At 36.8% G+C, this 23,572-nt stretch overlaps 1 protein-coding gene across 1 annotated transcript in view; it reads right to left on the bottom strand.

Moving 5' to 3' along the window:
* Window positions 1-23,572, bottom strand: part of KLHL4 (kelch like family member 4) — a 136,534-nt gene that overhangs the window by 12,498 nt on the left and 100,464 nt on the right. The window contains exons 7-9 of the mRNA XM_068962430.1: window positions 20,816-21,040; window positions 17,008-17,170; window positions 13,431-13,643 (exon numbers count right to left, since the gene is read on the bottom strand). Coding sequence (XP_068818531.1) covers window positions 13,431-13,643; window positions 17,008-17,170; window positions 20,816-21,040 — 601 coding nt within the window. The remainder of the gene's footprint in view (window positions 1-13,430; window positions 13,644-17,007; window positions 17,171-20,815; window positions 21,041-23,572) is intronic.

Below are 23,572 nucleotides of genomic sequence, written 5' to 3'. Positions count from 1 at the left end.
CATTAACAGGGGGCTAACCCTGACCACTTTTCTCTGGAGAAAATCAACTTAGGGCTATAGCTAATAAGTCTCCTGGACATGAGAGGAATATTTCAAATCAAACTCCCTCTGTTAGCATTCTAGCTTGCTTGGCAGGTATATCCAGACTCTTAAAGCTACACATGTGATTATTTACAGCCTCCCAACTGTGAGAGGCACGGAAAGCCTAAATCATAGAGCCTTTGAAAGAGTTAAAAGTTATTAGAGTAGTGCTGATGTAGGATTTCATTATTGGGCCAATGCTTGTTGCTAAGTTCCCATATCTCTTATCCACTGTGCACCTGGGAATGCATTAGTTAACATAGTGAGAATGCAAGAAAAACAAGTGTAGCCTTGAATTTAACCATATCAGACTTTTGAGCTAACTGGTTCTTTCTTGTAACTCACTGCACCTTTGCTCTGTGAAAAACGTAACTCTGTCTGGCATTTTCTGAGGCTGACATAGATTAAAAATATAAAGAAAAAACACTTTGAGGGAAAATAAGTTTTCTGGTTGAGCAGCCTTTATCAAAAGAGGATCATAAAATGTTCACAGGCCTCCAAGGCCAGAAGATACTGTACACAACATCATTTGTGGCAAAGGTATGCAGAAAAATCCTGGTTTTGATAAGGGCAAAACTGCTGGAAGGTTTGGGCTGACTCTGTATGACCTTGCATCTTTCATTTCCCTCTATGTATTAGGCAAGGTATAAAAGTACCTTTTGAAAAATAAAGCTTTTGGGCCTCACAGAAGCTTGGTCACCCCGTGTTTTTTCTTCTCTCTATCTTTCTTTCTCTCTCTCTCTCTCCCTCTCCCTCTCTTTTTCAGGCCGATCCCTTGGAGCATGAGGGCTCCCTGCGTTCACTTATCTGCCCGAGTTTCTAAGACCTGAATGGGAAGATGTTCTGCATCTTCACTCCCTCGGGAGACCGGGAGGGTACCTGTGGCCTCCGTGAACAGGGCAAACTTCTTGTCTCAGAGTTTTATTGGCTTTCTACATAAACCAAGAAATATCAGCCTCTTTCTCTCCACTATTTTCTTATCTATAACATTCTTTCCTTCTCTCTCTAAATCAATCACCGACACCGTTTCTCCTTTGGGTTTCCCTGGATCCTGCAGGTGCTGGACCCTGGCATAAGGCCTCCTTGAACAACCATTTCGCCTCTTTGTATTTCTTTTTGGGAGGGATGATCTTTATCACTGTCTCATGTACAATGTCATGAACCTCCATTCATAGTTCTTCAGGCACTGTATCTATCAGATCTAATCCCTGGAATCTATTTGCCACTTCCACTGTATAATTGTAAGGATTTGATTTAGATCATGCCTGAAAGGTCTAGTGGTTTCCCCTACTTTAGTCAACTGAAGTCTGTATTTGGCAAAAAGAAGTTCATGATCTGAGCCACAGTCAGCAGTCTTGATTTTGCTGACTGTATAGACCTTCTCCATCTTTGGCTGCAGAGAATATAATCAATATGATTTTGGTATTCACCATCTGGTGATGTCCATGTGTAGAGTCTTCTCTTGTGTTGTTGGATTAGGGTGTTTGCTATGACCAGTGCATTCTTTTGGGAAAACTCTATTAGCCTTTGACCTGCTTTGTTTTGTACTCCAAGGCCAAATTTGCCTGTTATTCCAGGTATCTCTTGACTACCTACTTTTGCATACCAGCATCTTATATTGAAAAGGACATCTTTCTTGAGTGTTAGTTCTAGAGAATCATTTAACTTCAGCATTACTGGTCGGGGAATAGACTTGGATTACTGTGATATTGAATGGTTTGCCTTGGAAACAAATGTAGATTACTCTGTCGTTTTTGAGACTGCATCCAAGTACTATATTTCAGACTCTTTTGTTGATCATGATGGCTACTCCATTTCTTCTAAGGGATTCCTGCCCACAGTAGTAGATATAATGGTCATCGAGTTAAATTCACCCATTCCAATCCATTTTAGTTCACTGATTCCTAGAATGTCAACGTTCACTCTTGCCATCTCCTGTTTGACCACTTCCAATTTGCCTTGATTCATGGACCTAACATTCCATGTTCCTATGCAGTATTAAGCTTTCCTGGTGGCTCAGAGGTTAAAGCGTCTGCCTCTAATGCAGGAGACCTGGGTTCAATCCCTGGATCGGGAAGATCCTCTGGAGAAAGAAATGGCAACACACTCCAGTATTCTTGCCTGGAGAATCCCATGGATGGAGGAGCCTGGTGGGCTACAGTCCATGGGATCTCAAAGAGTCGGACACGACTGAGCAACTTTAACTAAGTAACTATGCAGCATTGCTCGTTACAACATCGGACTTTACTGCCATCACCAGTCACATCCACAACTCTGTGCTTTTTTTTTTTTTTCTCCGTATCTTCATTCTTTCGCAAGTTATTTCTCCACTGATCTCCACCTACCCTCCTGCGGAGTTCATCTTTCAGTATTGTATCTTTTTGCCTTTTCATACTGTTCAGCAGTGGCCTGCTGCAGGATTGGAGGCACTGCGTGCAGCAGTACCTGTATGGGACCCTTTGAAGAAGGTTGTCATTACCTTCATTACCTCCACCATAGTTTGGTCTCAAGTCAAACAACAGGGAGGGAACACAGCCCCACCCATCAACAGATAATTGGATTAAAGATTTACTGAGCATGGCCCCACCCATCAGAACAAGACCCAGTTTCCCCCCAGTCAGTCTCTCCCATCAAGAAGCTATCATAAGCCTTTTATCCTTCTCCATCAGAGGGCAGACAGAATGAAAACCACAGTCACAGTAAAATAACCAATCTGATCACATGGACCACAGCCTTGTCTAACTCAATGAAACTATGAGCCATGCCTTGTAGGGCCACCCAAGACAGATGGGTCATGGTGGAGAATTCTGACAAATGTGGTCCACTGGAGAAGGGAATGGCATACCACTTCAGTATTCTTGTGTTGAGAACCTCATGAATAACATGAACATTTGCAATTAATTTCTCCCATTCTGAGGACTGTTTTTTTCATCTCATTTTTGGTTTCCTTTGTTGTGCAAAAGCTTTTAAGCTTAATTAGGTCCCATTTACTTACTTTTGTTTTTATTTCCATTATTACAGGAGGTGGGTCATAGAGGATCTTGCAATGATTTATGTCAAAGAGTGTTCTGTGTATGTTTTCCTATTACACTTACTTTTTTGAATACAAATATGAGTTGAGAGTATATATACATTCACAGACAGGTGGGTCTAATCTTTTGTGAATTGTGTGTCCTCTGTAATTTTTTGTGTTCTCTAGAAAGCATCAATAAATTATCTAGGCAATTTAAAACTTCAATAAAATCTATAATTCTCAACTTCTTACAGTGAACTTTAACAAGTCTTGCATGTACCATATTCCTTTGGCCTTTCTAAAAGTGAAACATGATTCCCATCAAGTATATATACACAAGTGCTGAGTAAATGCGTAGAATTTGGTATACACAATGAAATTCTGTATCAATAAAACAGGAAATATTCACGTTTAATCCTATCAATAGTACTGAGTGTACTATAGTGAACTTTTGGTTTTATAATAAATTGGAAAGTCAAATATGACTGGTTTCCAATCTTTTACAAACTTCACTTATATGAAAAAAAAATCCTTTAGCCACTATTTATCAGTTAACCATAGAGGGTTTCAACTTCCACTTCTGTAAGATGACAAGAATATACTAGATTTTCAAGGTCCTTTCCATTTGTAATTACATATAATTTCATCATTGTGCTTCTGGACATTTATATAAAGGGCAGAACAAGCTCAGCTCTACTTTTTAAATATACAAACAACTCAAGGTGATTTTCATGTGTTTTTTATTTTGTTTTCAATGTTAAATAACTAGGGAGTAATACCAGCAAGAGAGTAGGCTAGGAAGTTCTAGTATCTTATTCTAGCACAAAAAAATTATTGAATAAACCAACAGAAACTGGCTCAGATAACTTTGTAGCAGTTCTGGAAATCAGTCAAGCTCCAAAGCAATAAATTCCATGCTCATTTAAGAAAAAGAAGTAGGGAATTTTGTGAAATTCTTACTTGCTGTTACCCCACTCCCTCCTAGAAAGACATGGTATGGATTGGAGAAAGCAGTAGTTCAGCACCAGTTCCTTCAGTTCCTTTTCCTGAATCAGAGAGAGAAGAGCAGAGCTAATAATCTACAATCTAACCTGTCTCAATTGTTCACAAAGAGGTTATTTTCTGTGTTACCTAGCTTAGAGCTCAGATAGTCTAATGTGGCATAGCTTAGGTATCAGGCTAGGAAAAGCCATGAGAAGTAGTGCACATAGTTTGTGAAATTTGTGGGGAGTTTACAGATGCACTGACAACTGAAAAAAGAGATGACTGATACTACAAAACTACTGATTGCTCCAAAAGAAAGCTAAAGCCCTGAAAGACAGCAGGGCCAAGACTCTTAAGAAAAGTAAGGCATTTAAAAGCAGCCATGTATACAGAGAATCACACACACACCCAGGAAAAAGACAAATCTAGTAAAGTTCTGAGAAGACCTCAAATCTTAATGCTAGGTTGATCTCAAGCACAGAACATAATTAGTGATTAATTAGTGACAGTCTTCCTATGTATGGAGCCAATCTGCAAGGACTGGGAAGGATATTTCAAAATGTCCAGTTTTCAACAAATATCCCAAAGCATACAAATAAATAGGAAAATGAAAGTTACTCAAAAGAACAAAGTAAACCTCCAGAGCCATTTTTGTTAGAAACATAGGCATCTGTCTTACTAGAGAAAGATATTAAGAGAACTGTCATATATTCTCAAAAAGCAAAAAGAAAAACAGGCAAAGAATTAAGGAAACAGGAAAATGATAAATGAACAAAATAAGAATATCAACAGAGGAAATAACTTATAAAGAAGAAAAAATAGAAATTCTGGAGCTGAAAGATGAAATGACTGAATTTAAAACCTTACTAGAAGGTTTAATTGGAGACTTGAGCAAGCAGAAGAAAGAATAAGTGAACATGAAGACAAGTCTTTTGAAAATGATCAAGTCTGAGGGGCAAAAAGAATGAAGAAAAGTGAACAAAGTCTAAGGGTATTCTGAGATGACATCAAGTAAGTTAACATATGCATTCTAGGAGAAGAAGTAGAAACAGAAAGAGAAGAAGAAGAAAGGGAGGAAGAGGAGGTGGGGAAGATCAAGAAGATATGGTTCTATAGTACTAGTAGAATTCAATTCCCCACTTACAATAATGAATAGAATAAACCAGACAGAAGATCAGTAAGTACATGAAAGATGAACAATTATAGACCAATTGGACCTACTCCCCTAAAACTCAGAAGATACATTTTTCATGAGCAAGAAACATTATCCAAGATAAAACATATTTTAGGCCATAAAACAAGTCTTAACAAATTTAAAAGACTGAAAACATGCAGTCTTTTCACAGTGGAATGAAACTCTAAATCAACAACAGAAGGAAAAGTGGTATGTCCGCACATAGAGAATACACACTTAAACAACAAGTCAAAGGATACATTATAAGGGAAATTAGAAAATATCTTGAAGCAATTGAAAATGAAAACATGACTCACAAGTGTCTTATGGAATGCAAAGAAAACAATGATACGAGTCTATAACTGTAAAGGCTTGCATATAAAAGGGAAAAAATTTTCAAATCAAAAACCTAACTTTACACCTTGAAAAGGAAGAGTAACTAAACCCAAAGTTAGCACAATGTAGGAAATAATAGAAGTTATAGCATAGATAAGTAATACAAAGAATAGAAAAACAATAGAAAAAAAAAAGAAATCAAGAGTTAGTTCTGCAAAATATCAAAATTGATAAACCTTTAGGTAGATTGAGTTTGAGAAAAGGACAAAACACATATAAAATCAAATGAAGTGGAAATTAATACTGCTTTTATGAAAAAGAGAAGATGATAAAAGTACTATGAAAAATTGTTCACTAACAATTTGATTAACCTTGATAAAATGGACACATTTCTAGAAACTCACCACTCATCAAGATTAAACCACAATAGACCTATAATTGTAAGGAAATCAAAAGTTTCCTAACAAATTACAGTTGATCCTTGAACAGTGTGAGTGATAGAGGATCCCTGTACAGTTGAAAGTTTGTGTATAACTTTACAGTCATCCCTCCATATCCATGGTTCTGTATCAGTGGATTCAACCAACTATAGATTGTAGCATGTATTTACTATAGTACTGTTGTTTTTCAGTTGCTCAGTCATGTCTGACTTTTTGCCATACCATGGAATGCAGCATGCCAGGCTTCGCAGTCCTTCACCATTTCCTGGACCTTGTTCAAAGTCATGTCCATTGAGTCAGTGATGCCATCCAACAATCTTTTCCTCTGCTGTCTGCTTCTCCTCCTGCCTTCAATCTTTCCCAGCATCAGGGTCTTTTCCAATGAGTTGGTGCTTCACATCAGGTGGCCAAAGCATTGAAGCTTCAGGTTCATCATCAGTCCTTCCAATGAATATTCAAGACTGATTTCCTTTAGGATTGACTGGTTTATTCTCCTTGCAGTCCATGGGACTTTCAAGAGTCTTCTCCAGCACAACAGTTTGAAAGCATCAATTCTTCAGTGCTTAGCCTTCTATATGGTCCAACACTCCCACCCATACATTAGTTCAGTTCAGTTCAGTCGCTCAGTCGTGGCCGACTCTTTGAGACCCGATGAGTCGCAGCACGCCAGGCCTCCCTGTTCATCACCATCTCCCAGAGTTCACTATTGGAAAAATCATAGCATTGACTATACAGACCTTTGTTGGCAAAGTGATACCTCTGCTTTTTAATATGCCATGTCATATGCCTTTTTAATAATCATGTCATAACTTTTCTACCAAGGAGCAAGCGACTTTTAATTTCATAGTTGCAATCACCATCTGCAGTGATTTTGGAGTCCAAGAAAATGAAAGTCTCTCACTGTTTCCATTATTTGACCATCTGTTTGCCATGAACTGGTAGGACCAGATGCCATGATCTTAGTTTTTTGAATGTTGAGTTTTAAGCCAGATTTTTCACATTCTTATTTCACCTTCATTAACAGGCTCTTTAGTACCTCTTCACTTTCTGGCATAAGGATGATGCCATCTGCATATCTGAGGTTGTTGATACTTCTCCCGGCAATCTTGATTCCAGCCTGTGCTTCATTGAGCCTGGTAGTACTGTAGTACATATTATTGAAAAAAAAAATTCACATATGTGGATTTGTGCAGTTCATACTGATGAAAAATCTCACAACAAAGAAAAGACAAAGGTCAGATGGCTTCACTGGTGAATTTTCTCATATATTTAGAGAAGAATTAACACTAATCCTTCTCAAAATCTTTCAAAATATTGAAGAAGTAACACATCTAAACTCATTCTGTAAGGTCGGCATTTCATTCATACCAACACCACACAAAGACACTATAAGAAAACTACACACCGATATTCCTAATAAATACTAAATGCAAACAGTTCCGTTCAGTTCAGTTCAGTCACTCAGTCGTATCTGACTCTTTGTGACCCCATGAATCGCAGCACGTCAGGCCTCCCTGTCCATCACTAACTCCCGGAGTTCACTCAGACTCACGTCCATTGAGTCCGTGATGCCATCCAGCCATCTCATCCTCAATCGTCCCCTTCTCTTCCTGCCCCCAATCCCCCCCAGCATTAGAGTCTTTTCCAGTGAGTCAACTCTTCTCATGAGGTGGCCAAAGTACTGGAGTTTCAGCTTTAGCATCATTCCTTCCAAAGAAATCCCAGGGTTGATCTCCTTCAGAATGGACTGGTTGGATCTCCTTGCAGTCCAACAGACTCTTCAACATAATACTAGCAAATTGAATTCATCAGATTATTGATATGATTATATATCATAATAAAGTGGGATTTCTTCCTGGCATGAAACAATGGGTTATCATATAAAAATCAACCCAAGTAATACACTACATACTATACATGAACCAAGAACTTCCAGATGTTCAAGCTGGTTTTGGAAAAGGCAGAAGAATGAGAGATTAAATTGCCAACATCCATTGGATCATAGAAAAAGCAAGAAAGTTTCAGAAAAACATCTACTTCTGCTTTATTGACTACACCAAAGCCTTTGACTGTGTAGATTACAACATACTGTGGAAAATTATTCAAGAGATGGGAATACCAGACCACCTTACTTTCCTCCTGAGAAATTGGTATGCAGGTCAAGAAGCAGCAGTTAAAACTGGACATGGAACAAGGGCCTGGTTCCAAATTGGGAAAAGAGTACATCAAGGCTGTATATTGTCACCCTGCTTATTTAACTTATATGCAGAGTACATCATGCAAAATGCCAGGTTGGATGAAGCACCAGCTGGAATCAAGATTGCCTGAAGAAGTATCAATAACCTCAGATAGGCAGCTGACATCACCCTTATGGCAGAAATTGAAGAAGAACTAAAGAGCTTCTTGATGAAAGTGAAAGAGGAGAGTGAAAATGTCGGCTTAAAATTCTACGTTCAAAAAAACTAAGATCATGGCATCTGACCCTATCACTTCATGGCAAATAGATTGGGAAACAATGGAAGTAGCAAGAGACTTTATTTTGGGGGGCTCCAAAATCACTGCAGATGGTGACTGCAGCCATGAAATTAAAAGATGCTTACCCCTTGGAAGAAAAGTTATGACCAACCTAGACAGCATATTGAAAAGCAGAGACATTGCTTTGTCAACAAAGGTCTGTCTAGTCAAAGCTATGGTTTTTCCAGTAGTCATGTATGGATGTGAGAGTTGGACTGTGAAGAAAGCTGAGCGCTGAAGAATTGATGCTTTTGAATTGTGGTGTTGGAAAAGACTCTTGAGAGTCCCTTGGACTGCAAGGAGATCCAACCAGTCCATTCTGAAGGAGATCAGCCCTGGGATTTCTTTGGAAGGAATGATGCTAATGCTGAAACTCCAGTACTTTGGCCACCTCATATGAAGAGTTGACTCATTGGAAAAGACCCAAATGCTGTGAAAGATTGAAGGCAAGAGGACAAGGGGACAACGGAGTATGAGATGGTTGGATGGCATCACCAACTCGATGGACCTGGGTTTGAGCAAGCTCCTGGAGTTGGTGATGGACAGGGAAGCCTGGCATGCTTCAGTCCATGGGGTCACAAAGGGTCAGACACGACTGAGCCACTGGACTAAACTGAACTGAACTGAACACTCTACACTGGCAGAATGAAGAGGAAAAAAACACATATTCTCTCACCTAATGCACAAAAAGTATGTGACAAAATACTTTCAATCATTTTTTAATGATAAAAACAGTAACCAAAGTAGGAACAGAATAAAACCAACTTAACATAATAAAGGCCAGATATAAAAAACCCAGATCTATCATACTCAATGAGGAAAGACTGAAGGCTTTCTCTCTGAGATCAAGAACTAGACAATAATAGGAATTTTCACCACTTCAATTCAACATAGAGAAATAAAATGCAAACACACTGGAAACAAGAAATTAAAGATATCATGAGGTAGAAAGACATCTCATGTTCCTGGATTAGCAGACACAATATTATTAAGATGTCAATATCACCAAAGTGATCTACAGAATCTATGCAATGTCTATGAAAACCCCAGCAACTTTTTTTGCAGGAATAGAGATATCTATTATAAATCTATATTGAATGTTGGGGATCCAGAGCATCCAAAATAATTTTGAAAAAAGATGAACAAAGATTGAGGTTTAATACTTCTTGATTTCAAAACTTACTAGAAAGCTACAATAATAAAGAGTGTGGTACTGGCATAGTGGCAGATATAGAATACATAGAATACAGATATAGAATACAGAGCCAGAAATATACCCTCACATACATGGTAAAATAATTTTTGCAAATGAGGCCAAGACCATTCAATGAGGAAAGGACAGTCTTTTCAACAAATATTCATAGGAAAAATGGATATCCACCTGTAAAATAATGAAGTTGTATTTTTCCTTACTCCATATACAAAAATTAACTCAAATGTATCAAATGCCTGAACACAAGAGCTAGAACTATGGAACTCTTATAAGAAAACATGTACACATGTTTTCTCATGTACACCCGTGGTGGATTCATGTCAATGTATGGCAAAACCAATACAGTATTGTAAAGCAAAATAAAGTAAAAATTAAAAAAAAGAAAACATAGGGGAAATGTTTTATGACATTTAATTTGGCAAAGATCTTTTAGATATGACCCCAAAAGCACAAACTATGAAGAAAAATTGGATTCAATATTAAAAACATTTGCACATCAAAGGGTGCTATTATCAGAGTGCAAAAGCAACCCATGCAATGAAAGTAATGATGTGCAAATCACATATCTGACAAGAAGTTAATATACAGAATATATAAAGAACTCCTATAACTCAACAGCAAAAAGACAAACAACCCAAATAAAAATGGGCAAAGAACTGCAATAGACATTTCTATAAAGAAGATGTACAAATGACTAATAGCACACATTAAGATGCTCAACAAAGTTAACCAATAGAGAAACCCAAATCACAAACACAAAGAGATACCACTTCAAATCCATTGGGATAGCTATGAAAAACGAATCAGTGTTGGTGAAGATGTACAGAAATTGAATTCCTTTTGCTTTGCTGGTGGGAATATAAAATGGTGCAGCTTCAATGGAAAACAGTATGGAGGTTCCTTAAACATTTAAAAATAGAAATTATGATAAAGAAACTCTAGTTCTATGTATACCCAAAAGAACTGAAAGCAGAGGTTCAAACAGATATCTGTACACCTATATTCTAGCAGCATTGTTCATAGTAGTCAAAAAGTAAAGCAACCCCAATTGTAAATTGATGAATGAGTGGATAAACAAAATGATGTGGTTTGTACATATAATGTAATATTTTTCAGCTTTCAAAAGTAAAGAAAATTCAGATAAACACTATAACTTCTATGAAACTTGAAGAATTTTAAGGCTCAGTAAAATAAGCCAGACACAAAAGGATTATTTATGACTCCACTTTTATTAGGTACCTAGAATTATGAAATTCATAGAAACAAAAAGTAAAATGGTGGTTGCCAGGGACTGAGGTGAGGAAGGAATGGGGATTTATTGTTTAATGAGGATAGAGTTTCAATCTGAGGAAGTGAAAAAAGTTTTGGAGGTGGATGATGATAATATTTCACAACAATGTGAATGTACTTAATGACACTGAACTGTGCACTTAAAAATGCTTAAAATGATAAATTTTATGTTATATATATTTTGCCACACTAAAAAATAATCTGGCATAACAAACAGGTGATCAATTATTACTTTACTAACTCTGGAGAAAACTGATATGGAAAAGCTCACTTTTACATATATCTAAGTATAATATCCAATACTTTGGCCACCTGATGTGAAGAACTGACTCATTGGAAAAGACCCTAATGCTGGGAAAGATTGAAGGTAGGAGGAGAAGGGGATAACAGAGGATAAGATGGTTGGATGGCATCACCAACTCCGTGGACCTGAGGTTGAGCAAGCTCCAGGAGTTGGTGATGGACAGGGAAGCCTGGCATGCTGCAGTCCATGGGGTCGCAAAGAGTGGTACATGGCTGAGTGACTGAACTGAACTGTATTATACATTTGAGACAGTAATTGACCTTCTTTATGTTTTGCATAATTCTTAAAGTTTGTTTGCATCTGTTAGGAACCAATCTCTTAAAAAGCATTCCAGATATACACTGAGTAGCAGGTAGCCAATCATTTAGGATTAAACTTAGGGAAAAAAAAAATACCAAAGATCAATTATTCCCTGTAAGAAACAAGGTATTAGCACTATCAATTATGCCTTTCAGAAGAAAAATAATATTAGTAAAAAATAATAGTATTTGTATGCTTTCCTTTAGTCTTTTCTGCCTACATTTTATCCTATATATGACTGTTAAATCAATTTTCTCCAAACTATTTTTCTTGGTAATATTCCATTTCTCCCAAACTTAAAATCCTTTTGTCTGCGAGATAAAATCCAAAAGTTTTCATCCTGACATTTCTGGCTATCAAAAATCTGGTACATAACTGAGTTTTTAATTGCTCTTCCAATTTGCTCTACCTTTAAGTCTAAAGTCTCTGCTCATAACTATGAAGCTTTCTCCTTTGCTTTCATGGTTTGGGTTGTGTTTTTTCCTAGACCTGAAACTCCCTCCATTCTTTTTTATGCCTACAAATTACACATTCTACCTGGTTCATGCATTTCTCTTGACAGATGCCATCCATACTGATCTGTCTTCTGAATTCTGATAACTTAACTGACTGTAAATTTGTTACTTGGACTTAGGCTATTATCAACTGCTATGTTTGTGTGTATATATACATATATATAGGACTTCCCTGGTGGCTCAGAGGTTAAAGCGTCTGCCTCCAGTGTGGGAGACCCGGGTTCGATCCCTGGATCAGGAAGATCCTCTGGAGAAAGAAATGCCAACCCACTCCAGTACTCTTACCTGGAAAACCTCATGGACAGAGGAGCATGGTAGGCTACAGTCCATGGGGTCACAAAGAGTCAAACACTACTGAGTGACTTCACTTCACTTTATACATATACATATATATATATATACACACACATATAGTGTGTGTGTGCATGCACTCTATCTTGAAAGGGAAAAGTGAAAATGTTGCTCAGTCGTGTCTGATTTTGTGATCCAGTGGACTGTAGCCTGCCAGTCTCCTTTGTCCATGGAGTTTTCCAGGCAAGAATACTGGGGTGGATAGCCATTCCCTTCTCTAGAGGATCTTCCCAATTTAGGAATAGAACGTGAGTGGTGAAGCTACAAAGTAACATGACTGACAAAAAATGTAGCACACTTTGTTCATCCAGATTAATGTCTCCCATTCGAAGAATCTACCTGTGAGAAATTAAATACTTAACTCAATACAGTCATTGTTCAGAACATCATAAACACCTCTCTTTGGGATTTTTTTCTGTTTATTTTGCAGTGATAAGCCTTGGAGTTGGTGATGAACAGGGAGGCCTGGCGTGCTGCAATTCATGGGGTTGCAAAGAGTCGGACACGACTGAGCGACTGAACTGAACTGAACTGAAGCTTTTATCCTTTGAGAACTGATTCAGTTTTTGAAACAGTAAAGTTGTGATTTGAGCCAGTAAATAGTTGAGTGATATAGCTTGTAATAAAAATATATTTATTCTTACTTCTGTCTCATTTTATAGAGTGACTATTAAATGATAAAAAATGTAAAATGTATTCTTTTCATACACTTCTCATGATGAATCTGGAATGCATATGCAAGATTTCTTCAAAATATTTTGAGTCTAGGAGTAAGGATAAAATTTTTAAAAGAATTAAACCTCTGAAAGGATTAACACTTATTTGGAAGACTACATTTTGGCAGCTTAAAAATCCTTCTCATTTCTGAAAAAAACAAATAACCAAATAAATAATGAATAAATAGAAATATTTTACCGTTCAACACAGGCAGAAAGTCTGGAGCAATGGTTAGAAGCAGGGGCATCATGACCCCCAACCACATATAAGAATCCATTGTATGTTGCAACTCCTACACCTCCACGTCTTTTGGACATTGGAGCACACAGACTCCACCTGTTAGTGTGTGGGTCAAAATATTCCATAGATTTGAGGCAGGAACTTCCATCACGTCCACCAATAGCATATAGCCTAGAATAAAGACAGAAGTATGTGTATGTGTGTATATATTTGTGCATAGAATGAAAGTGAAAATACACTGCACACAGCATTGGACTGTGTATTCTACTCCCTCAGGATTTTATAGCAAAAGGCCTGAATTTGTGAAGGCATTTGTTAAAGTCTACCTTACCCTAAACCTACCTGCTTCATAATTTTTTTGAAAGTTTCTTTGATATAATAGATTAAAGGTTTATATGGGAAATGAACTACAAAGAAAGGAAAGAGATAAAAAGCATTGGTAGTATTTGTCTACTAAACCACAATAAAGCTGAACATTTTTAAAGATGGTAAGATCTTTCCAAAACCCAAATCTAGGAACCTTACAATTTTAGCTAGATTTAATTGCCTAGCATTAGACTCTCTATTGCTTTATTGAACTACTTTATTTAGTGTAAGAAACATTTGTAACTAAGAAGATATTAATTTAACAAATAACTAACAGAATAAGATAAAACCTAAAAAACAGATTTTTTTCCTAGGAAGATGTTATCTATAACATTTCTCTCATAAGTTTTAAAATGCCAATTTTTTGTATGTATTTATTTTTTAATATAAATTTATTTTTTTTAATTGGAGGCTAAATACTTTACAATATTGTATTGGTTTTGCCATACATCAACATGAATCCGCCACAGGTGGATTAGCAGTGTTTTTAATTTGTTATTGTTGTTCAACTCTTTTGTGGCCTACTCTTTGTGACTCTATGGACTGTAGCACAGCAGGCTTCCCTGTCCTTCACTATCTCCTGGAGTCCACTCAAACTCATGTCCATTGAGTCACTGATGCCATCCAACCATCTCCTCCTCTGTCATCCCCTTCTCCTCCTGCCTTCAATCTTTCCCAGGATCAGGGTCTTTTCCAGTGAGTTGGCTCTTCACATCAGGTGGCCAAAGTATTAGAGTTTCAGCTTCAGCATCAGTCCTTCCAATGAGTATACAGGGTTGATTTCTTTTAGGCTCGGTTGGATCTCCTTGATGTCCAAGGGACTCTCTTCTTCAGCCCCACAGTTCAAAAGCATCAATTCTTTGGCACTCAGCCTTTTTTATGTACCAACTCTCACAGCCGTATATGATTACTGGAAAAACCATAGCTTTGACTATACAGATCTTTGTCAGCAAAATGTCTGTTTTTTAATATGCTGTCTAGTTGTGTCATAGCTTTCCTTTCAAGGAGCAAGTTTCTTTTAATTTCATGGCTGCAGTCACCATCCATAGTGACTTTGGAGCCCCCCAAAATGAAGTTTGTCACTGTTTCCATTTTTTTCCTCACCTATTTGCCATGAAGTGATGGGATCAGATGCCATAATCTTCATTCTTTAAATGCTAAGTTTTAAGCCAGCTTTTTCACTCTCCTCTTTCACCTTCATCAAGAGGCCCTTTAGTTCCTGTTTGCTTTCTGCCATTAGAGTGCTATCATCTGCACATCTGAGGTTGTTGATATTTCTCCCAGCAATATTGATTCCAGCTTGTGATTCATCCAGCCCAGCATTTTGCATGACATACTCTGTATAGAGGGGCCTTTCCTGATAGCTCAGCTGGTAAGAATCATTCTGCAATGCAGGAGACCCACTCCAGTAGAATTGCCTGGAGAATTCTATGGACAGAGGAGTCTGGCAGGCTACAGTCCATGGGGTCACAGTCAGACATGACTGAACGACTTTCACTTCACTCTGCACAGAAGTCAAATAAGCAGGGTGACAATACACAGCCTTGACATACTCCTTTCTCAATTTTGAACCAGCCCATTGTTCCACGTCTGTTCTAACTGTTGCTTCTTGACTTGCATACAGGTTTCTCAGGAGGCGGGTAAGGTGGTCTGGTATTCTTATCTCTTTAAAAATTGTCTACATTTTGTTGTGATCCACACAGTCAAAGGCTTTTGTGTAGCCAATGAAGCAGAAATAGATGTTTTTTTCTGACATTATTTTTAGTCTAATTTAAAGCTAATTCCAATCAGTAGAGAAGATCAACATTTATTAAACTATATGCCTTCATATAGTTTACTGTCCTTCATGCTCAGTTGTGAAAAATAGCAAGTTAGCAAGACAAAATTAAATTATTTAAATTCAATTATTTCAACCTCTTCTGTAATAGGTAGGAGATCACTACCGAGTCACTGGATATCATTCAGGTTAGGCTAGAGATAATCAGATTTAGGAGTATTTTAAACCCTAAAACACTGTAAGTCTGGGTTTCCTGTTAACCACAGACACTTCTTACTTATGCTGCTGCTGCTAAGTCTCTTCAGTCATGTCTGAATCTGTGCAACCCCATAGATGGCAGCCCACCAGGCTCCACCATCCCTGGGATTCTCCAAGCAAGAACACTGGGGTGGGTTGCCATTTCTTTCTCCAATGCATGAAAGTGAAAAGTGAAAGTGAAGTCGCTCAGTCGTGTCTGACTCTTCACGACCCCATGGACTGCAGCCTACCAGGCTCCTCCACCCATGGGATTTTCCAGGCAAGAGTGCTGGAGTGGGTTGCCTTTGCCTTCTCCACTTACTTTATGCACAAGGTGCTAAAAAACATCTGCATTGAAATTTCTATTGAATCCAGTTATATGATGAGATACTGACTTTATGAATAGTCAATACAGACACACAAGACTGTCATCCTGGTGTCTGAAATTTTCATCATTCAAGTTCCTCCTATATGCTTGTCATTATCTCCAAAAATCCCTTTTCAGAAAGGACACAATTACAAGTTACCTGCAAGAAGAATAATTCAAGCTTGTAGAAACCTCTAATATTATCAAGTTTAAGGCAAGTAAGGCAAGTTAATATATTATTTTCCTTCATAGGAAAGTGATCAGAAAGTAGGAAAGATTCAGAAACATGGGACTAGCTATAATTCTAGAACACTTAGGAGAGTGAGTTATAAAGAGAAAAAAAGACTTGGCATATTACGAAAACAGACTGAAGTTTTGATAAGTCAAGAAAAAGTTATAACCAAAAAATGGTAGTTTCTTGAGGGTAAGATTGAAACTGGCTTGCTTACAAAAGTGCTTCTCAAATTTAATGTGTAATACAAGTTACTTGAGGATCTTCTTAAAATGTCTATTCTGATTCAGAAGGTCTGGGCTGGGGTTAAGATTCAGCATTTCTAAATGGATCTCAGGTATTAATGTTATTGCTGGTCTCAGGATATTTAATTAGGTATTCATTTTAGATAAATATTTTCCATCATAATGAAGGGCAAGTTCCAACAAAGGCCTTTTACAATCCATTACTAGGATGTCCCAGTCACTGGGAATGCTTATTGGCAGGTGTATCACATCACTGAAGTGCTGTACTACAAGAAATGGGAGCAAAAGCATGCATGTTTGGTTCTACTCACTTATTGTTTAATGTGACTACACCAACTGTGCTTCTAGGAGTTGACATACTGGCCACATAATTCCACTGACGTCCCTCAGGGTCCCATCTTTCTACAGTATTTAGATAACTCCATCCATCATGGCCACCAACAGCATACATTGGTCCTTCAAGTGTGGCTACACCTAAAGGAAAAAATAGCATGAGAGCTCACCTAGGTAGGGCATATATAGTAGATACTTCATTTTATAAGGAAGTGACTACTTAAAAACATGATTTTTATCTACTAATGGTTTTGTGAATAGCCATTTAATGAATAATTTGCCAGTCTTGATTTGAAACTAAAACTAAATATGGTCTTTTAACCCTAGGAAATATCATGGAAGGGTATCATGGTTATAATGCTAAAGGCATAGAAAGTAGATGAACACACCATTTCTTGCAATTAACAGAAAAGGGAAGATGATTTTTCTCTGTCACAGTTTCAATGCCATTTTTCAAATATAAAAGATAGATGAGATATGGTAGTGATTCTTAGATAAAAACTAGAACTGTTGGCTAAGTCTGATAGATCTTTCTAATCCCTTATTTTTATTAAAGGGATAAAAATGATTCCCATAGGACATCTCAGTAGACAGGGGTTTTTGAAGTTTAGTTAGAAATTTGTTCTATTCAGTTCAGTCGCTCAGTCATGTCCAACTCTTTGCAACCCCATGGACTGCAGCAAGCCAGGCCTCCCTGTCCATCACTAACTCCGGAGTTTACTCAAACTCATGTCCATTGAGTCAGTGATGACATCCAACTATCTCATCCTCTGTTGTCCCCTTCTCCACCCATCTTTAAATCTTTCCCAGAATCAGGGTCTTTTCAGATGTCAGTGGTTCAAATCAGGTGGCCAAGTATTGGAAGTTTCAGCTTCAGCATCAGTCCTTCAAATGAATATTCAGGACTGATTTCCTTTAGGATGGACTGGTTGGATCTCCATGCTGTCCAAGAGACTCTCAGGAGTCTTCTTCAATACCACAGTTCAAAAGGATCATTTCTTCCATGCTCAGCTTTAATTATAGTCCAACTCTCATATCATACATGACTACTGGAAAAACCATAGCTTTGACTAGACAGACATTTGTTTGCAAAGTAATGTCTCTGGTTTTTAATACGCTGTCTAGGTTGGTCATAACTTTTCTTCCAAGAGCAAGCATCTTTTCATTTCATGGCTGCAGTCACCATCTGTGGCGATTTTGGAGGTCTCCAAAATAAAGTCTGTCACTGTTTCCACTGTTTACCCATCTATTTGCCATGAAGTCATGGGACCAGATGCCATGATCTTAGTTTTTTGAATACTGAATTTTAAGCCAACTGTTTCACTCTCCTCTTTCACTTTGATCAAGAGGCTCTTTAGTTCTTCTTCACTTTCTGCCATAAGGGTGGTGTCAGCTGCATATCTGACATTATTGATATTTCTCCTGTAAATCCTGATTCCAGCTTGTGCTTCATACAGTTCAGCATTTCTCATGATGTACTCTGCATAAAAGTTCAATAAGCAGGATGACAATATACAACTTTGTCATACCCCTTTCCCAATTTGGAATCAGTTTGTTGTTCCATATCCAGTTCTAACTGTTGCTTCTTAACCTGCAAGTAGATTTCTCAGGAGGCAGGTCAGATGGTCTGCTATTCCTATCTCTTGAGGAATTTTCCACAGATTATTGTGATCCACACAAAGGCTCTGGCATAATCAATAAAGTGGAAGTAGACGTTTTTCTGGAACTCTTTTGCTTTTTCTATGATCCAACAGATGTTGGCAACTTGATCTCTGATTCCTCTGCCTTTTCTAAATTCAGCTTGAACATCTGGAAGTTCATGGTTCACGTATTGTTGAAGCCTGGCTTGGAGAATTTTGAGCATTACTTTATTAGAGTGTGAGATGAGTGCAATTATGAGGTAGTTTGAGCATTCTTTGTTATTTCCTTTCTTTGCAATTGGAATGAAAACCAACTTTTCCAGTCCTGTGGCCACTGCTGGGTTTTCCAAATTTGCTGGCATATTGAGTGCAGCCATTTCACAGCACTGTCTTTTAGGACTTGAAATAACTCAACTCGAATTCCATCACCTCCACTAGCTTTGTTCGTAGCGATGCTTCCTAAGGCTCCCTTGACTTCACATTCCAGAATGTCTGGCTCTAGGAGAGTGATCACACCATCATGATTATCTGGGTCATAAAGATCTTTTTTGTGTAGTTCTTCTGTGTATTCTTGGCACCTCTTCTTAATATCTTCTGCCCTTGTTAAGTCCATACCATTTTTGTCCTTTATTGAGTCCATCTTTGCATGAAACATCCACTTGGTATCTCTCATTTTCCTGAAGAGATCTATTGTCTTTCCCATTATATTGTTTTCCTCTATTCCTTTGCATTGATTACTGAGGGAGGCTTTCTTATCTCTCCTTGCTCTTTGCTACTCTGCATCCAAATAGGTATATCTTTCCTTTTCTCCTTTGCCTTTCCCATCTCTTCTTTTCATAGCTATTTGTAAGGCTTCCTCAGACAACCATGTTGCCTTTTTGTATTTCTCTTTCTTGGGGATTGTCTTTATTCCTGCCTCCTGTACAATGTCATGAACCTCCGTCTTTTGTTCTTCAGGCATTCTATCAGATGTAATACCTTGAATGTATTTGTCTCTTCCACTGTATAATCATAAGGGATTTGATTTAAGGTCATGCCTGAATGGTCTAGTGGTTTTCCCTACTTTCTTCAATTTAAGTCTGAATTTGGCAATAACGAGTTCATGATCTGAACCAGAGTATACCCCCAGTTTTGTTTTTGCTGACTGTATAGTGCTTCTCCATGTTTGGCTGCAAGAATATAATCAATCTGATTTTTTCTATTGGATTCTATGAATAACTCCTTTCTGTTTCTCATCTGCTCTGGGAATTCACGTTACTGGTTCCTCCTGCCACCTTCTTCACCATCTCAGCTTGCCATCTACACTACCTCTCCTATCTCTTTAGCAATAGCGATTAAGAGTTTTAAAATTTGCTTCAGTGTCTCTGTAAGATATGTTTTCTAAAAAGTCACATATATAGAACTGAGCTGAATAATTACATAGTCTATCATTTGATATAATTTATCAGTTATATTGGGGCAAACAATACCCATCTTGGATATGTCACACTTTAGCTGTGTAAAATTTGGTTCTTTAAAAGCAATGCAATAATTCTTTTCTTAAAAAACAAACTCTGTAGTATTGAAACATACGGAGTTTAGCACTAAGAAAAGTGGACCTTGACAAGCCATTAGGAGAATCAAAGTTTTTCACTGTTCAAGAAGTCTCTGTTCCTTCTTAAGCTTCTTGGGAACCTCTGACTTAAGTATAAATTAAGGCTGCTCTCAACGAAAGTGGTTTTTCTAAATAGCCCTTCCTTCAAACTGCATCCGAAGGCTTTTGCCTAAATACAGATTTGATTCTTATGGGAAGGGACACTGGTAACTAGAAACACATTGTCTCTCTGTTAGCAAGTGTTCTTTTCTCTAAACTGACCTTAGAAGAAAACCTGTAGTTGCATGCTCCTCAGCAATGTATTCTTTCTAAAAGGTTTAATCCTTCCTGAAGCGGGACCCCTTTAAAATACCAGTGGAATGGAGGTACAGTTACAACAAGTATGACACCTGAAACAAGGAAAAAACTTTCACACGCTTTTACCATTTATTTAAGCTTTTCAGAATTTTCAGACATTTTGAATATGAGTATGACTAAATTTCAATGATATGCACTTATTTAAGCTCTAGTAAATGTACAGTCTTTAGAAACTATAGAACATTAAGCTCTTACCTAAACCATGCCTGTGTGTTGACATGGGAGGCATCACTGTCCAGATTTTGCCAACTGGATTAAAACATTCCACAGTATTCAAAGTTTTTAAACCATCTCTTCCTCCCACAACATAGAGTTTGTTATCAATAACAGCAACTCCAAACTGAAGCCTACGCCCATTCATGGTGCCAATATGTAGCCAGCTGTTGTTCCGCAGGTCATATTTTTCAATTGTACTGGTACCTGTTAAAGGGACAGTAAACAATGCTAAAAACTACTTGTGCAAAATGTTTTCATCATTCATATTATATTTATGTCTCTATATTTATAGTATAGACTCAGTGATTGCAGTTCAAATTAAAATAAGTAGTCCAGATAATTCTCCAACCTGTAAGACAAGGCAAGGATAATATTTCACCACTTCTGAATCCAAATGGAAAAGTGAGAATAAAATAGTTTATTTAATATATATGGTTTATATGTTTATAATGACTTATTTGGCTATAATATGCTACTGTTAGTACTAACACAGGTTCCAGACACCATATTTTACAACAAAAACTGCTTTGGAATGTATTACTGTTTACACATTCATTACGGTTTTACTTAACTATGAACATTCAATATACTAATTTATGCCCTTTCATTTTACTCAATTTGGTCTGTATGTGTGTGTTTATTTAAAACACAAATGACTAAAAGAACAGAAAAGAAAATTCCTTTTAAATGGGCCTTCGGTGTTAATTCACATGATTCACATAATAACATTTTTGTCCTTTATTGTGCCCATCTTTGCATGAAATGTTCCCTTGGTATCTCTAATTTTCTTGAAGAGATCTTCTTGAAACCTAGGCTGCACTGATTACTAAAATTATGAAGGTATTAATGATGAAGTAAGTAGGAAATTATACCAAGCTACATTAATCAACTATATATAGAAGACTTACATTAAAATGATGTAGAAGTCTGCTTAAAGCCAAGTTATTTTTTCCAAACACTAAATAAAATATAAAAGATGAATTTACTCTATATCTCTTATCTGCATCTATGAACATATATGACTGATAGTTTTGTACCTTTAATTCTGAAATGTTTTTAGCCCATTTTCCTACTAATCAAAATGTAGATCATCTAGCTGGCTTATTATGGCAACTCTGTATTTGATTGAAAAAGAGTTTTCCTTTTTTTAACTAATCTTTTTCTTTGGGACTCACTTCACAGTTTTTTCTGTGTTTATCAACTTTCTGCTCTAAAATGTTGCAAATATTGCTTCTTACTTCATTTCAAAGTTCCTATTCAGCTCTCACTTATGATCTATTCAAGGGTGAACAAAATCAACTAAACTTTGTGGTATTGTTTAGAACAATAGTTCCTGTAGTTGTGAATATATCTAATTCAGTTATTTCCTCCATCTATTTTCAAATGAACTTAAAAATCACTATGTTAGCTTTTATTTGTTCCCTGCTATACTGTCTCTCAGAATTCATTATTTTAGTAAGTGAAAATTTACTGAATACCTGGCATGCACAAAAGCCTGAAGTTTAGCATTCAACCATTTAAAATTTTTGACTGTGTGATCATACTTACAACTTTTTGATGCCTCTTTTAATATACACGGTAGGGGTTATAGTTAATTCCAGCCACTTGTGTGGTATCTATATTTAGCAACTAATTCCAAGTTAATTGTATGAGTCAAAAGGAAATTAAAGACTGAGGAAGTACTATATTTCCTAAATATCAAATGGTGAAAGTTCAACAAGTATCTTAAAAAGATAAATAAAACTACCATTGTAAGAAAAGGCATGCATATAGAAAAATTTTTAAGAATGTAAATTGGTATGTTTTAAAATGCAATTCTGATTTACATAGATAAATGCTATCACCTTAATATTTTTGCTTTATGTAGTGTTTTTTTTTTCCTTTTCTTTTCTTTCCTTTTTTGCTCCTATGTGCTCACTCCGGTTTTTCAATTCTAAGACCCTCAAAGAGAGGGGTCAGTTTTGTTGTTGCTGCTCTTTCATCTAAAATAGTGGCAATATAGCAACAAAGAACATAAAATTTGAGTAATAATTCCCTGTCCAGTAGTTCTATGTTGCTTGCCCTTGGCATGGCTATCTAACTTTAAGAGCCTTAGTTTCCTTATCTTCAAAATTAAGGTAATAAAAATCTATCTTGTAGCATTACTGTGAGGATTAGAAATAATGTCTGCAAAATGCCAATCAAGGATCAAGTATTCACAAATAATTGTATTTACTATTATTGTAGTTTTCTGTAACTTCCCATAAAGCTTTTTATATTTTCATGTACTGGGTATTTCAAGAGTCTCAAAATGATGGCTTTACTTTTTTCCATATCAAACTGTGGTAGCAGAGTCAAGGGATTATAGGCTCACATTTCACTCATTTTTGTAAGCTATGAAGGAGTTGAAGATACATATTATTACCATCTTGTGTAATATATTCATTTGTGTAATGTTAATGTGAAAGACAAGAACCTGAAAAAATAACAAAAATAGCAAATAAACACAAAAATCAAACAAATAAACATAATTTTTCCCATTTCTAACTCTGCTAGTTGGACATTTTTTAAATCAAATATTATAGATAGCCATTTTTGCATTTTATACTTAGTATCCTTTTGATTTAATATCAAACAAGACACCTTTTAAATTCTGTGCCTGTTCTTTCTAGTCAACAAAATGCAGTAACATATCAAGTTGCTAGACTTGAAATCTATTATAATATTTTACTGTATTTGTTATTTTCTGAAGAACAC

Source organism: Capricornis sumatraensis, chromosome X (genome assembly GCF_032405125.1).
Source record: "Capricornis sumatraensis isolate serow.1 chromosome X, serow.2, whole genome shotgun sequence".
Lineage (NCBI taxonomy): Eukaryota > Metazoa > Chordata > Mammalia > Artiodactyla > Bovidae > Capricornis > Capricornis sumatraensis.
The sequence above is the reverse complement of the archived record's forward strand: the minus strand, read 5'-3'. Positions and strand labels throughout refer to the sequence as shown.